The sequence below is a fragment of the Protomyctophum parallelum genome, assembly GCF_964188405.1.
Source record: "Protomyctophum parallelum genome assembly, chromosome: 11".
In the NCBI taxonomy this organism is placed as follows: Eukaryota; Metazoa; Chordata; class Actinopteri; order Myctophiformes; family Myctophidae; genus Protomyctophum; species Protomyctophum parallelum.
The window spans coordinates 26435922-26449823 of record NC_139707.1 but is presented as its reverse complement, the minus strand read 5'-3'; the positions used below and the strand labels follow the sequence as shown (position 1 = coordinate 26449823).

The following is a 13902-nucleotide window of genomic DNA, read 5'->3' as shown; positions in this document are numbered from 1 at the left end:
GCTATAAAAGGTATGTACCTAACAAACCATGAACAGAATGTCTTCTCAAACATTGTTTTTTGTGTGTGTGTGTGTGTGTGTGTGTGTGTGTGTGTGTGTGTGTGTGTGTGTGTGTGTGTGTGTGTGTGTGTGTGTGTGTGTGTGTTGTGTGTGTGTGTGTGTGTGTGTGTGTGCGTGTGTGTTCTTACCACTTCAGGTAGCAGCTTTATAGACAAGTCGTGGATGGCCTTTCCCAGGATGCACAAGGAGGAGAGCACAAAAATGATTCCAAGGACCACACAGGCTCTGTAGACGCACGTGCACACACACAGGTAACAGAACATTAGAAGGGCATCTCAGTGTAAAAGCCACAATTACAAAGCTGAAACACTGAGGCAGTTGCCAGTTGCACTCCAGAGTAGCGTTGTCCCTGATCGGAAATCGGCTCCGATCACTATGATTTTCAAAAGATCGGATTTTAAATTGTAATAAATATCAAAGAAAGATGTATAAGCAATGAGATTTTGTAAAAACTGTTTTCCTTCTGGTCCCAGTCAGAGATCATCAAACAAAGACTAGTCACACTCAGAGGCGTGAAAGACACCTATGATGAAAACAAAGGAAATGCAACCCAACTATGTATGATGGCATAGGTGTCTGTAGTAGCGAGTTTTAACTTGACTTCAGTTCTATAAGCTGTAGAACTGTATTGACTCTAATTAACATTAATCATTATTTTACTATGATTCCATAGAAAGAAAAAACCCCACAATGACAGTCATTCTAATAAAAGTATAGTCACATTTTGCCTTTCAATTATTGAAAGGCAACACACTACTACACTAGAGTGACATTCATTAGGATATTTTCTATTGTATCAAGATCGGATCGGGAATGATCGGTATCGGTACTTCTCAAAATCAAATGATCGGAATTGGATCGGGAGCAAAAAAACATGATCGGGACATCCCTACTCCAGAGCGTTTATTTATTGCCCCGACATCATATCTTCTCTGTACTGTACCTTCTCTACGGTACACCCAGTATCAGGACGGTTCATCACTTCATTCTGTACATTCTGTTCAGACCCAAACAAAGTAACCTAATATCACCAGCTTTTAACTGCAAGTCAGTCACGTTTGGCAATGTGAGCCACAAAAAAGACAGAATCCCTGTTTTATGTTTTGAACTTGATGTTTAAGTTCTATGCATCAAAGTAGCAGCAGACCAACCATTGTTATCGTTGAACTGGTATAGGCAGCGTTCCATTTGTAAAGCACAATTTTTTTTACACTTTTTTTAAATGTGTTTAAATGTTCCCAAAAAAGGAATGAGGTTAACATACCGTAAATTGTGGAATTGTAATATTATCCAACATACAGTTGGATAATACATTTATACAACATAAAACATATCAGCCAGTCAATATTTCTGAAAAGGAAATAGCAGGCATTTAATTCAGTCTGACAGGGGTATTAACATTATCCCTACCAGCAATACAATTGCCCAGATGGGAAGGATATGACAAGCAGAGGCACCCCCCCCCCCCTCACCACATAAAACCGAACACTGCTGGTATATGCTGGGTCTATGTTGTGGACTTAAAACAAACAGTTGAAACATCACACACGGAATGGTGTCAGCATGCCCTTGAGCTGCAGCACTCTACTGCAAGAGATGAAACACTCTGCTTTCTAACAGCCCACACTGACATGTGCTACGGAATATATCTGGTGGCTCTTGAGAGGATCAACTATGAAACCTAGAGCAACAGCAGGATAAATATTAAGTCGCAGTTAATTAAGTGTTAAGGAACGATGGTACTGTATGTGTTTTTATATCATTCATCTACGCAATGTGTGTGAAGCGTGCAGTAGCTTAAGTAGCCTACTACATGCAATGAGCACACATCGTCCACATGTGTATATAGTAGCCTATTGATTCTCAAAGCATGTAGTATGCTAGACACACATCGAATGTGTGCAAGAAGTACACGTGTATACTGTTTGTGAGATTTGTCTTTGCATCTGGACAGCAGTGAGAGAGCTGTCGCCAGGGAGGGTTACAGTAATTTATTTTATGACTTATAGTAGGACTCAACTTTACACTCTCCTGCGCTGAACAAGATGTGGCTATTTGCCGCAGCCCCATTGCCAGATCATTCATCTCCTACACTGACAGATTTTCAGTACAGAATGTAGATACAATGCCAGTGCCTCATATACTGTAGTGATTTAGCCGAGGTGGAACACTGCAGCCAGGGGACATAGAGCGTTTTGAGCTACAAAACATATTTTAGCGTGTTTGAATTCAGATTTTTTTGATTTTTTTGAGCAGTCAAGTTGTACCTCTGTCTCTTCACTGGTCAAAGGGACAAGGGGCAAAAAACGTCATCTATCAGTTCATTCAAACATCCTCCTCTTCGTAGTCATACATTTGTTGTATTGACCTCATGTCGAAGGCGTGGCCTAGACCCCATGTCGAAGGCGTGGCCTAGACCCCATGTCGAAGGCGTGGCCTAGACCCCATGTCGAAGGCGTGGCCTATACCCCATGTCGAAGGCGTGGCCTAGACCCCATGTCGAAGGCGTGGCCTAGACCCCATATCGAAGGCGTGGCCTAGACCCCATGTCGAAGACGTGGCCTAGACCCCATGTCGAAGGCGTGGCCTAGACCCCATGTCGAAGACGTGGCCTAGACCCCATGTCAAAGGCGTGGCCTAGACCAGGGGTCCAACAAGCTTATTTTATACTATTCTGTGTCTGTCTGTCTGTGTGTCATTCTGTCTGTGGGCTAATCTCAGGGACCGTAGGGCCTATTGGCATGAAACTTTGCAAGCACATTCCCTGGCCAAGGAAGAATCTAGGCCTCTAGGCCTTAATCCTGATTGGCTAACATTGTCCCATTTTGAACAAAATGCCTCAAATCATGATCGGATTTCCGTGAAACATTGAGGCCCACAATAAGCTACCTGCCCTGACGGAGACCTGTGCTCCGAGAAGCACGTTTTTCGAGTTCACCCAATATCAATCCGTTTATGTGCGGTGATTGACGAATGGCATTTTTATTGTGTGTGAGCTTTGAGCGGAGCAGAGCGACTGCTGTAAGACAACCTGACAGGTACCTGATGAACTGACCGAGGTCTCGCTGATGGATTGAATGGGATTGACAAGATTGGACAGCGTGAACAGAGAGGTGTAACCTCGCCAACTGAGTTGTAAATGAGAAACGTGCCATTCCATTCACAGACAAAGAAATGTGTGAGCATTTGTAAAGAGGGTGCAGTTTGGCCAGGATGGCCGGTGTAGCGGCTGCATGTATAGTGCATGTGACGCTGATCAATTGACGGTCTACTTAAGCTCATCTGATTCATTGCACTTCCTCCTGTTGTATTGCCAGTGTTGCCATTATGTTGTATGCACTTTGTTTGCTCCCACCCCCACCCCAGCACCACCAGTATGCTTTCCCTAAGGATTCTGTCCCCTTGGGAGGTGGAGGGGAATGGGTTATAAATGTATTATCTCCCTGCTCTTAAATGGTTGTCTGCTAATGTGCTGAGCAGGGTTGTCTAAGCAGAGCTGGCCTGAATATGGCAAGATCAAAGATAATATTTACACTTCATACATTTTATAAATAAATAATGTTCTGCAAGATATTATAGGTCTTGATCTATTTGTGCGTTATATGACTGAATTGTATTTTTTGTCTGACTCTACAATTGGAAGGTACGAAGCAGTTGAATAGATTTACGGGAACAGTCAGATTAAGCAACTTCAATACATTATCTGTCAGGTTATTCTGTAAATATATCTATACTGTGTCCCAAGGCTGTAAATACGAGAAAAAGAAAAAAAAAGATTCCAGCAGTCAAACACTAATCTATTTGTGCATGGTATTCGTGTCATAACTATATGATCTAAAAACATTACAATAATTGTTTAGTTAACAACATGAAGATTATGCAACATAGGTTGCAATTGGTCACAGTAGTAAATGTCAAATAAATAGATACAAATTAATAATAATAATGAAATAGCATGATATATATATATATATATATATTCAGTCAAAATGTGTGCTATGTTGCAAATGATCCGTCACTTTGCTATCAGTGGTGCAACGTTGGAGACTGCGGCAACAATCAGCACAGATTTGTTGTCGTTCAGTGGCGGTGGGAGTGATTCAGGGGAACACATCTGAATCCCATTGACCATATTCTTTCTCATTTGTGCACACTTTTCTTGTCCGGGCGATTGACAGCCACTGGGAGACATATGGATTTATCTTTCACCATCTGTGGCGTTCAATGATTCCCAAAGACATTTAACCAAACATGCCACCACCACCGCACTTGGTACTCACATGTACTCTCTGTGCGCAGAGTGCACAGCGGCCGCGTTGCTATAGCGCCACAGCACAATGATGGAAGACAGCACGTCCAGCGTGGCATCGAACTACAGCAAAGACGGGAACATATAGGAACAAATGACAGAACATAACAGATCTTACAACAAATATATTATATAATGATAATGACGAAGGATACTGTGTTATTAACAGACATTTATAACTCCAACTATCTTGCAAAGTTGCAATTACATATTTTGGGGGTTATTTTCCAATGATATGTGAGAACCGAATCAACAATTAAGTTGAAGCAATTTGAGTAGTATTTTATTATATCTTGATGAGATGGTACTCTAGGATTATTACTTTTCATTGGTTAAATATTCATAAAAAGCCAGACAGATTTAACCACTTTCACTTTAAAAAAATCTTTGAACAACAAATTCGGGTCATTCGTTTATGAAAATAAATTAAAAGATTAAATAGGTTTCTGCCCGACAATATGCATTTGGGTGTTACGTTAATTTGCATACAGTAATTTGACATTATTTCTAACTTAACAGGGACATCACTGACGAATTTGGTTGCCCTTCTCGCATAATTATTTGTGACGACAGCGACGACAGCGCTGCATTATCTCATGCAGATCGGCTACTTTCGCCTTTTGTGATGACGCACACCTGGGTGTGCGTTATTACGCCGCCGAGCCACGGAGAAAACTGTTATGATTGTCGGCTTGGCACTTTTCACTTTTTTTGCCCCCCTTGGCATGTTGCCCTACTCACAGTGCGTATTGCACGTATACCACGTAGTGACTGCTGTAACTTAATCAATCACTATATAATTTTTTGCAGTTTTGCTGTTCAAAGAGGGGGAAATGGGAAAGAAATAACACATTTGCCATCTTAATATTTTACTGGAACTTTGAATACTGAATGCCATATGGTCTTTGTTCATAAACATTCTAATTGGTCCTATTTAAGAATGAATCATCATAATGTGGTGCCACAGTTAAAGAAGGGAGGTGGATATTGCTGGACTGTAGGTAATTACAGGCTATATGTGAAATTGTTGAAATGCTTTCTGTTGTTTTGGGACCTTGATTAAGTCTATTTTTAAAGAAAACACACCTGCCTCATTGCAAATGAGAGTTTTGCTGTAAGATTTGTAAATGCATAACCATGAGATCCTGGTGTTATAATGAGAGCATCCAGCATGCAGTAAGAAATCATGAAACTGAAATTGTCTCTATTATGCAGGCATACACCATGATGTATAATGTTGCATCTCTTCTTTTTTAAATATATAATATAACCTATGGTATATTGCAGTTGTTAATTAAATCCATTCTTTAATAATGATGTGATCCAGAGCTAGCCAGGCCTGCAGATTACAGTATTCAACGTATCTTAATTACATTATGGTAATCACATTTATAATGGCCTATGGACATTATGTGAAGGTGTTTTCATTTCCATCCCACTGTGATTGCATCTGGAATGTCTGGGGGTCACGATTCATTTCCTCACATGACTCACTTCCTCTCCCTGCAGATAATTTTACCAAAATTCTGGAGCAATTCAAGGTGAACCTGAAATGTGCCTTTTTTGTTTGTTTGGAGTTCAAAACTTTGAATCCCTATCTGATCGGATCAGATTTTGAAATCCTATATTCAAATAAATTCAGGATAGGATCACCTTGATCCATATTCAGATTTTTCAAGATTAGAAGATCTTAATCAGTGATCTAATCCTACCTATTTTCACTTATTGGATATGATTAGCAAAATAAGGGAGCCAGGCAGTAAATTAGAGCCATTCAAGGATTTCTGTTTTGAATGATTTTGCTGATAATAATGTTATGATCACAAACTCTTGGTTGAATACGCTGTTTGAGCCCTCAGCATACAGAAAGTGATAAAAAGGAATATGTTATCAACCATAAAAGTTGTACAAATGATGTATTATTTCAATGTACAACCTTTACCATCTTATCTACAGTATACTGTAGAATCATATTTTAAAATTAATTGTAAAGTGTGTTTTGCTTTGGTAATCCACTGCAACAGTGTTCAGTTCGGGTTGGATTTCCTGAACTGATTGGATATCAGAGTGATCCCAATCCTGATTTTTGGATTCAAAGTTTTGAATTTGTGGCCCTAGGTGATGGACTACTATACAACTGGGTCTGACCAATTCGTAATAGCATGTCTATGACAAGATGTGTTTGCTGCCACAATTGTCTAATGCTTTCGCCTAACAGTCTGCACTTGAGACACTTTGAAAATGTGTTCAGTTTCGCCTGTGCAGTCACACACAAATACGTAACTCTGCAAAAGAAAATGTCGAAGCTTAACTAAGCTACTGTAGCTGCTTAGGAGAAAAAAAAGAAATTCTAAACTATTTTAAAATAATGTTTCGTGAACACTGTGTTGCGACTGATTTAATAACCTTCCAGTCTGAAAAGGAGGTGACAGATTTCCAGTTCTCAACTCTTACAAGGCAGAATTACACACTCGCACTGGAAAGTTGTAGGAAGAGGCTTGACAGGTTAATGACAACTACATCAACCTGCAGTCTGGGTTACACTTAGTTGCCTGTGCACACACCGATGATAGCCGATCTACAAGCTCACGTGAGCGACACCGTCGTGCAACTAAGTATAAATAAATCTTGAGCCTGGCTCCAGGTCTTTAAGTGGTGCCTTGGGGAGATGCGATCTGAGCTCCCTGCTCCTGCCTTGTTACCAAGGAAACAAAGGCACCCATTGCACCCGGTTTGACGTTAATAAATCACAGAGACCAAACTTATGACTAATTGATCAGTGCAAATGGAGGGGGAAGTAGGTAGTTGGAACTCACGGCAAATCCAAAGGCTGAAGCGCTGTGTCTCATGAATGACACTGCTGTGAAGAGAGAAGACACAAACAGAGGGGGGGTGGGGTGGGGGTGACAGGTTGGAGGGGAAGAGGGGGGGAGGGGTTAACATACCACCAATAGCTTGAAATAAAAAATAATAATTAAAGGACGACCCTATTAAGTCTTTCTGTGCCACGCTAGGTGGCAGCAGAGTGTAGGTAAACCATGCCAGGGGGATTCATCTATTTTTGCTTTTTCCTGTTTCCCAGCCTGGAGACCATCATTGCAACAATCGGCTATTATTAGCGTTAGTTCACACTGTTTATCTTTCACCAGAAACGTTAACATGTCGGGAGCGATGCGGTACAAAAGCACAAATGACATCCGAACCTTGAATGGATGCCGATCACCAAGACAGGGCTCGTATTTTCAGAGTTATAAGGCTTTGAAAATCCTACTTTGACTGGAGGTAAATGGGGGCTGTGTGCAAAGATCCTGGTGCTCCAATCCAAGCTAATAGAAACGGCAGGCTTTCTATTCCTGGAAAGTTAGCATGCTATATAATGGAAGCTATTGATCCTTCGTTATTAAAAAAATAAATAACAATGAAAATCTTGTTTGAAAGAAAGAAATCTGTGTAGGAAATATTACATTGGCCATATTACTGTCACTGTGATACAAATGGTACTATTTCTAATTAATTAGCAGAGTGGCAGATAAAATAACACAATCCTTTCTAACATATCTTTTAATATAAATGAATAACGTTTCTGAATCAATAACAACCCAAAAATCATCACAATATACATTTTACGTCACTCAATTCTATTGACAGCACAGCTGATAAGCTGCAATTAAGGGAAGAATGTATTTTGATTCATCTTCTGTGCATGTGCTAATGTGCTATCATAGTACTAAAACTAGCATAAAGGAGGAATAAATTGAGCCTAAAAGTATTGTGGATGTAAATGTGCCTTGTTTTCACATAAAATACACTTTCAAATGTTTTTGAAGCTTGCTCGTAACATTGTTGGCTTAATACTTCTGGTGCCCTGTTGTTGTTCTGCTACAGTATATGCCTATCCGTTTGCCAGGTATTGTGACTTATCACCTTCAATGGCGCACCCCCCGCATACCAAAGATGTGAGGTTTGCCCAATTGTTCTATGAATACAAATTATGTGTTTGTTGTTAAACCACATGAACCCTAGCGTGCCGATCCTGGGCATGTAGACATGCACCACTCCTCTTCTTATTCACTTGTGATTTAAATACTTTTGTATAAAAAACAGTTCAACTTACGCCAAACTGTTTTTTATGGGTACCCGGTACCCATGCGTGTTAGTTCCGGTAGGTTCGGGACCCACCCCTAGGCGCAAGTACCTTCATCAGGTTATTATTATTGGTCTTTATCTCAGCAGGGTTGAAAATGGGATCGACATTCAAAATAGTAAATGAGGCTTTGCCTCAATGCCCTCAGTACCCGCATACCTGACTAATTACCTCAAAAAAGTAAGCGACACCCACAGCCGTCAAGAATACAGCCCAAATATGTAATCTCGTCTTTGCTAGAGATCTCTCTCTCTCTCTCTCTCTCCAATACCCTGTCCCTCTCTCTCTCTCTCTCTCCCTTGCTCTCCCTATGTGTTTGCAGGACAGACTCCCAACGGAGGCAGAATCGTCATTCGTCAGTGGAATCTCCATGGTAACAGGAGATTTGAGGGCAAGCCGAGAGTTTGTTTGTTTGTTTATTTGAACTCAACAGCGCTTTCAACTACCCTCTCTCATCCCCCCCTATCCCTTTCTCTTTTCCCATTTCTCTTCTTCTCCGAGACTCTCTCCCTCTTTATTTTTTCTGACATTTGATCTGCATATAAGAAACTACTGTACTGTACTATGTTCCAATGAATTGAATGGAGCGTAGTGGTAGGCTACTTCAGGTAGTCACAGAACGGAAGGCATGCAGGAGGTGTAGACCAGTGGTTCCCAAAGTGGGGTCCAGGGACCCCCATGGGTCATTGACTTTTTTGATCATCTTTGTTGCCATGCTTTCACCTGACAGTTTGTCAAGAATACAGCGTAAACACAAACATTGAAGACAAAAGTGAGGACGCAAATTGTGATTGGCCAGAATGAGATGATGTATGATGATAAGGAGAGGAGAGAGGTGAGGAGGAGAGGTGAGGTGAAGAGAGAAGAGAGGTGAGGAGGAGAGGAGAGAAGACAGAGAGGTGAATAGAGAAGAGGTGAGGAGGTCAAGGAAGGAAAGGTGTCAATATAGGAGTGGAGCAGAGAAGATGGTCCAGACAGTCCCCTGACAGACACCAGCTGCTACCTGTATTAGCTGCTTGGGTAACGTACATGCATGCACACCACATACATATACTGTACACACGCACGCATACACGCACATACTGTACACACACGCACACCCACACAGAAGTTCATGTGCTCCATGTTTCCAGCGTCCCATAGGCTGGCTGACTGGGTCTACTGCCCATCTGGAGGATACAGATTCCAGGCCAAAGTGTGTGTATGTGTGTGTGTGTGTGTGTGTGTGTGAAAGAGAAAGAGGGAGCGAGTGAGTGTTTAAATGTGCATAATGTAAATGCATTTTGTGTGTGTCTCTAAATATGCGTGCGTGCGTGTCTGAGTGCATTAATGTGCATGTGTGAGAGTACTGGCATGCTTCTCGTTTGTGTGTGTGTGTGTGTGTGTGTGTGTGTGTGTGTGTGTGTGTGTGTGTGTGTGTGTGTGTGTCCCCGCCTTCCTGCCAAGAAGTGTCTTCCTGAACCACCATCGCTAGTGGAGAGCTTCCTAAAACAAGCAGCAGTCGTTTAGTAACCAATCTGCCATTTGCTGTATCGCCGGGAAAGTCACTAGGCTCGTCTAGTCGCCTCATTACAGAAGAATAATGACTCGAGCAGCAGCCAAATTAAATCCTGAAAGTACATGCAGTAACTACATTTATTAATTTATTACATTATATACATTTATCAAATTAAATCCTGAAAGTACATGCAGTAACTACATTTTTCTGATCAAAGAGGGGACATCTTGGTCCACTGTAAAAACCCTTAACTCAGAGAGTGTACAATACGGAGCCATTCCACTTGTACACTCTCACACAAATGCAGCAGTGGAAGATGTACTAATTATTTTTACCTATTAGAAAATAGTAGAAAACGTAGAAAGTACTGCACAATGTACCATTTCATACACTGTGCAATTCACATTATGAAGCTCTCACATCTCCACTGCACTCAGAAAAGGTCAAGGTGCTAATAGATACGAAGACAAAAACATTTAGCTTGCTGTGGTACACGCATAGATGAAAATTCAATGACGTGACATTTGTAAAATCAACATCCTGAAAGCAACACTCCCCAGTCCTCACTCAACAAACTAACTATTAATGTTCTCACCATATTATAGCCTGCGAGGAGATTAGCTGTAGTTTTGCTGCTATTTGAGCTAATCTCACTGGTTGCCATGCCCGTAAAGACGTATTAAACAAATATATATAATAAAAAGAAAAAAAAACGCCCTCTCTTTTTTATAATGGGTGAATTGGCACTCAGAGCCTAAACTGGTGACCACCAGGTGGCGCTGAAGGAGTTGGGCTAATCTGTTGACCCTTCTTTTTTAACAAAAGATAATCAAAATCCTTTATTTTATTTTATTTTTTCACTTTATAGTCTACTGTAGGTTATTGGTTTTCAGAGGTTGCCAGTTAACCTGGGTGTGTGCAGTTTATATGGAGTGGCTGGATGATTCAACAATTCAATTCATAGATGGATGTATTTATAGTTGTTAATTTAGCATTTGTCACATTCTTTAATCCATTGTGGAGGTCAAAGCTCAAAAACAATATCATCAGCGCAATCGCTAAGTAATAAAATATGCCAAACTTGTTAATACGGCATATACAATAGCCTACTATCCTTAGTGTTGATTTAGCTTTGTGTGTGTATACTGTAGATGGATACTTTTGGTATGCACTCGACCCATGTCCACTTACCCGTTCACATCACTTGTTTACATCCCTCTCTTGAGGGATGTGGGTCTTTGTGGAAAATAAGATCAGAGATCTAGACTAAGCCCCAACGTGTGGTCTCTGGAATGTCTACAATCCAGAGAGACCCCCAAGCCTTATGAGGAGTGGGCTCAAGGTGGATCAGTGCATACCTATGGGTCGGAGTTCTGTGGTTCCAAGCCTGTTTGATGCAATAGCTACCTTTAGGAGTCACATCATAAAGGTGGTCCAAGTCAGTGTGTTATCAAACGTTTTCATGTCAAGGACCCAGAAGTTAATATGTATTTGTCTGAGGACCCCCATCTAAAATGATGTTGTCCCAGCTAGGGATCCTCATGCAAGATTTGTATTCTTAAAATGTTTAAAAAATATCAACAGTTTTCACATTGATTTCAAGATTGATGACCAATCAAGACAGATTTTATTATATTGATTAGATTTGTTATAGATATATAGACCTATGCTAGCTGGTGGTTGGGTGACCACAATACGGAAAATGAGATTGTTGACATTTAGAAAGTGGTATTTGGTAGAGTATTAACTACAATATTTAAGACCTTTGTGCACTTAAATACATGGTTACTGTATGTGCCATAGAACTGGCATAAACAAACAAGTTGAGTTTAAAGATAATTATATGTACATAGCTCAAGGTGATGCAGGAAAGACTACAAGTTGTAAATAAACAACTCATTTTGTGTTTTCTCTTTGGTGGTTCACAGTGGTCCATAACTACTTAAGACATTATCCATTTCACCGGGTTTCATCTGATGTATCAGCCGTGTGGTTGCTGCCTGCCAGAAAATCAATGCCTCAGGCTCTCCCTGACACTAAAAACTGTCCAACATCTGTTGGGTTTCTCGGTTAATCAGGGAGGCAAGCACGCGTGACTAGTACTGACAAGGTATGGAAAGATTGTGCCGTGTATTGGATCTCTGTAAATGTTTTGGTGGCAGGCCTGGCGACCTGGAAGTTGTCAGATTGGATGTGAATGCATTTATCTTGCCAGTCGTGAACTAAAACAGGATCTTTCTTGCTAAACGTAGCTCTGTCAGTGCAATGACCTGGACAGCTCAATTTACGGTTGTTTTCACAAATGTGTGAAAGTGAGTGTGAGTAAAGCTCTCGTTAAATAACGATATATAGTGTATATGGAGTCAAGGGGACCAATTCAACATTTTACAGGGAAAACAAATTGCAAAATAAATAAATTGAGCCTACCTGTTACATTGTGCAAAGACACTATGACCTATCTATATCTACCAGAACAATGTTTTTCCTCCAGAAAAGAAAAAAAATAAAGGAAAAAGATTTGGACCCAGACCTAGGAGGAGAGGACAGGTTGGCAATTCTCCCAAGGGAGCTCATAATAGTTCTTGCCATTTTTCATGAAACTGTCTGCATGTAGACTAGCAGTAATGTGTGATTGATTCCCCCTCATTTGCCAAATGAAACCAGTTAAGTTACAGCAGTATTATTATTTTTTGTTCTGGTAAAAGTAGCAATTTCTATGAACACATGTACAGTATACAAAATGAATTAACCTCCCTCGTTTTTATATGTTGGTGATACTGTAGCTGCCTGTTTTATATATCGACCTCACATTGCCAATCACTGTCGCATGAAATGTGGCAAAGGTTTTGGACACCAGAACACCACAGTCTACAATGTCACATATCCACTCAGACACACGTCCTTGACCCTGTCACAAGATTATTGTACAGGATCTCCTCACTGGTCAGTAAGAATACAATGAGGACTCATCCAAATGTCACTTGGACACTATCACCACTATTGTCATAGCACCACAAAGCCCTTCAAAACAAGGCTTCAGACATCCCAAAATAAATGGGTTTGGCTGCTTGGCCCTACATCTACAACTCATTTACCCCCTGCTCATTTTGCTAGGGTGGGATGGCCCATCTGGACTGCTAATAAGTCAGACATCCCGTTAGCCAGACCTGCGTGGTTGGCTAACGGGTCGTGCTGCGGGTTAAAAACCTGTGGCTCCCGACATGCATGGCAGGTTACAACGAATCCATGCTGTGGGTTCCATGAGGTTAGGGTTAGGTTTGGGATGAGTCCACAATCACAACACCAGAGGCTCAAACAAGGGGTTAAATTTGTTCTTGTGCTATATGGCACAAAAAATGTGGAATGCCGTACCAACAGTCATCCATATGTGTGGATCCTTACTCTCTTTCAAAACCGCTCTAAAAGAGCACTTGGCTGAATTAAAAACAAATGGCTGTAAATTTGTCGATCATTAAATCTTTTGATGAATTGAGTAGGATACAAAAGGACCCCACCCATAGGCTTTCTTGGATAAATCCTTTTAGCAGACCTTATATTGTACTGTACTTCGCTGTGCTTGTCCATGCAAAGTGTTAAAGTAAAGTAATCAATCACACTATACGTAGACAGGCTACTTTGTGTAGTCACCTTAACAGAGTAAACAGACATGGATTATTGTAGGCCGGCAGCAGAGTCTGGCAAAAATACAATGAAGATGAAAGGAGCAAGCAGACGAATGTCTGTATTATAATATAATACAGACATTCGTCTGCTTGCATTTAGGCCATATTATGGCCTAAATGTCATTTTAAAGAATAAGGCGTCATTGCATGTTGTTAGTTCACAGTTTTGGGTTTATGTACACATATAACATTGACATTTTCCAGTTAA

General features: G+C 40.8%; 1 protein-coding gene across 1 annotated transcript in view; it reads right to left on the bottom strand.

Moving 5' to 3' along the window:
* tmem163a (transmembrane protein 163a) overlaps positions 1-13902 on the bottom strand; it is a gene marked incomplete at both ends in the record, with an annotated part of 70600 nt that overhangs the window by 7192 nt on the left and 49506 nt on the right. The window contains 3 exons of the mRNA XM_083776579.1: positions 189-285; positions 4341-4432; positions 7186-7229. Coding sequence (XP_083632705.1) covers positions 189-285; positions 4341-4432; positions 7186-7229 — 233 coding nt within the window. The remainder of the gene's footprint in view (positions 1-188; positions 286-4340; positions 4433-7185; positions 7230-13902) is intronic.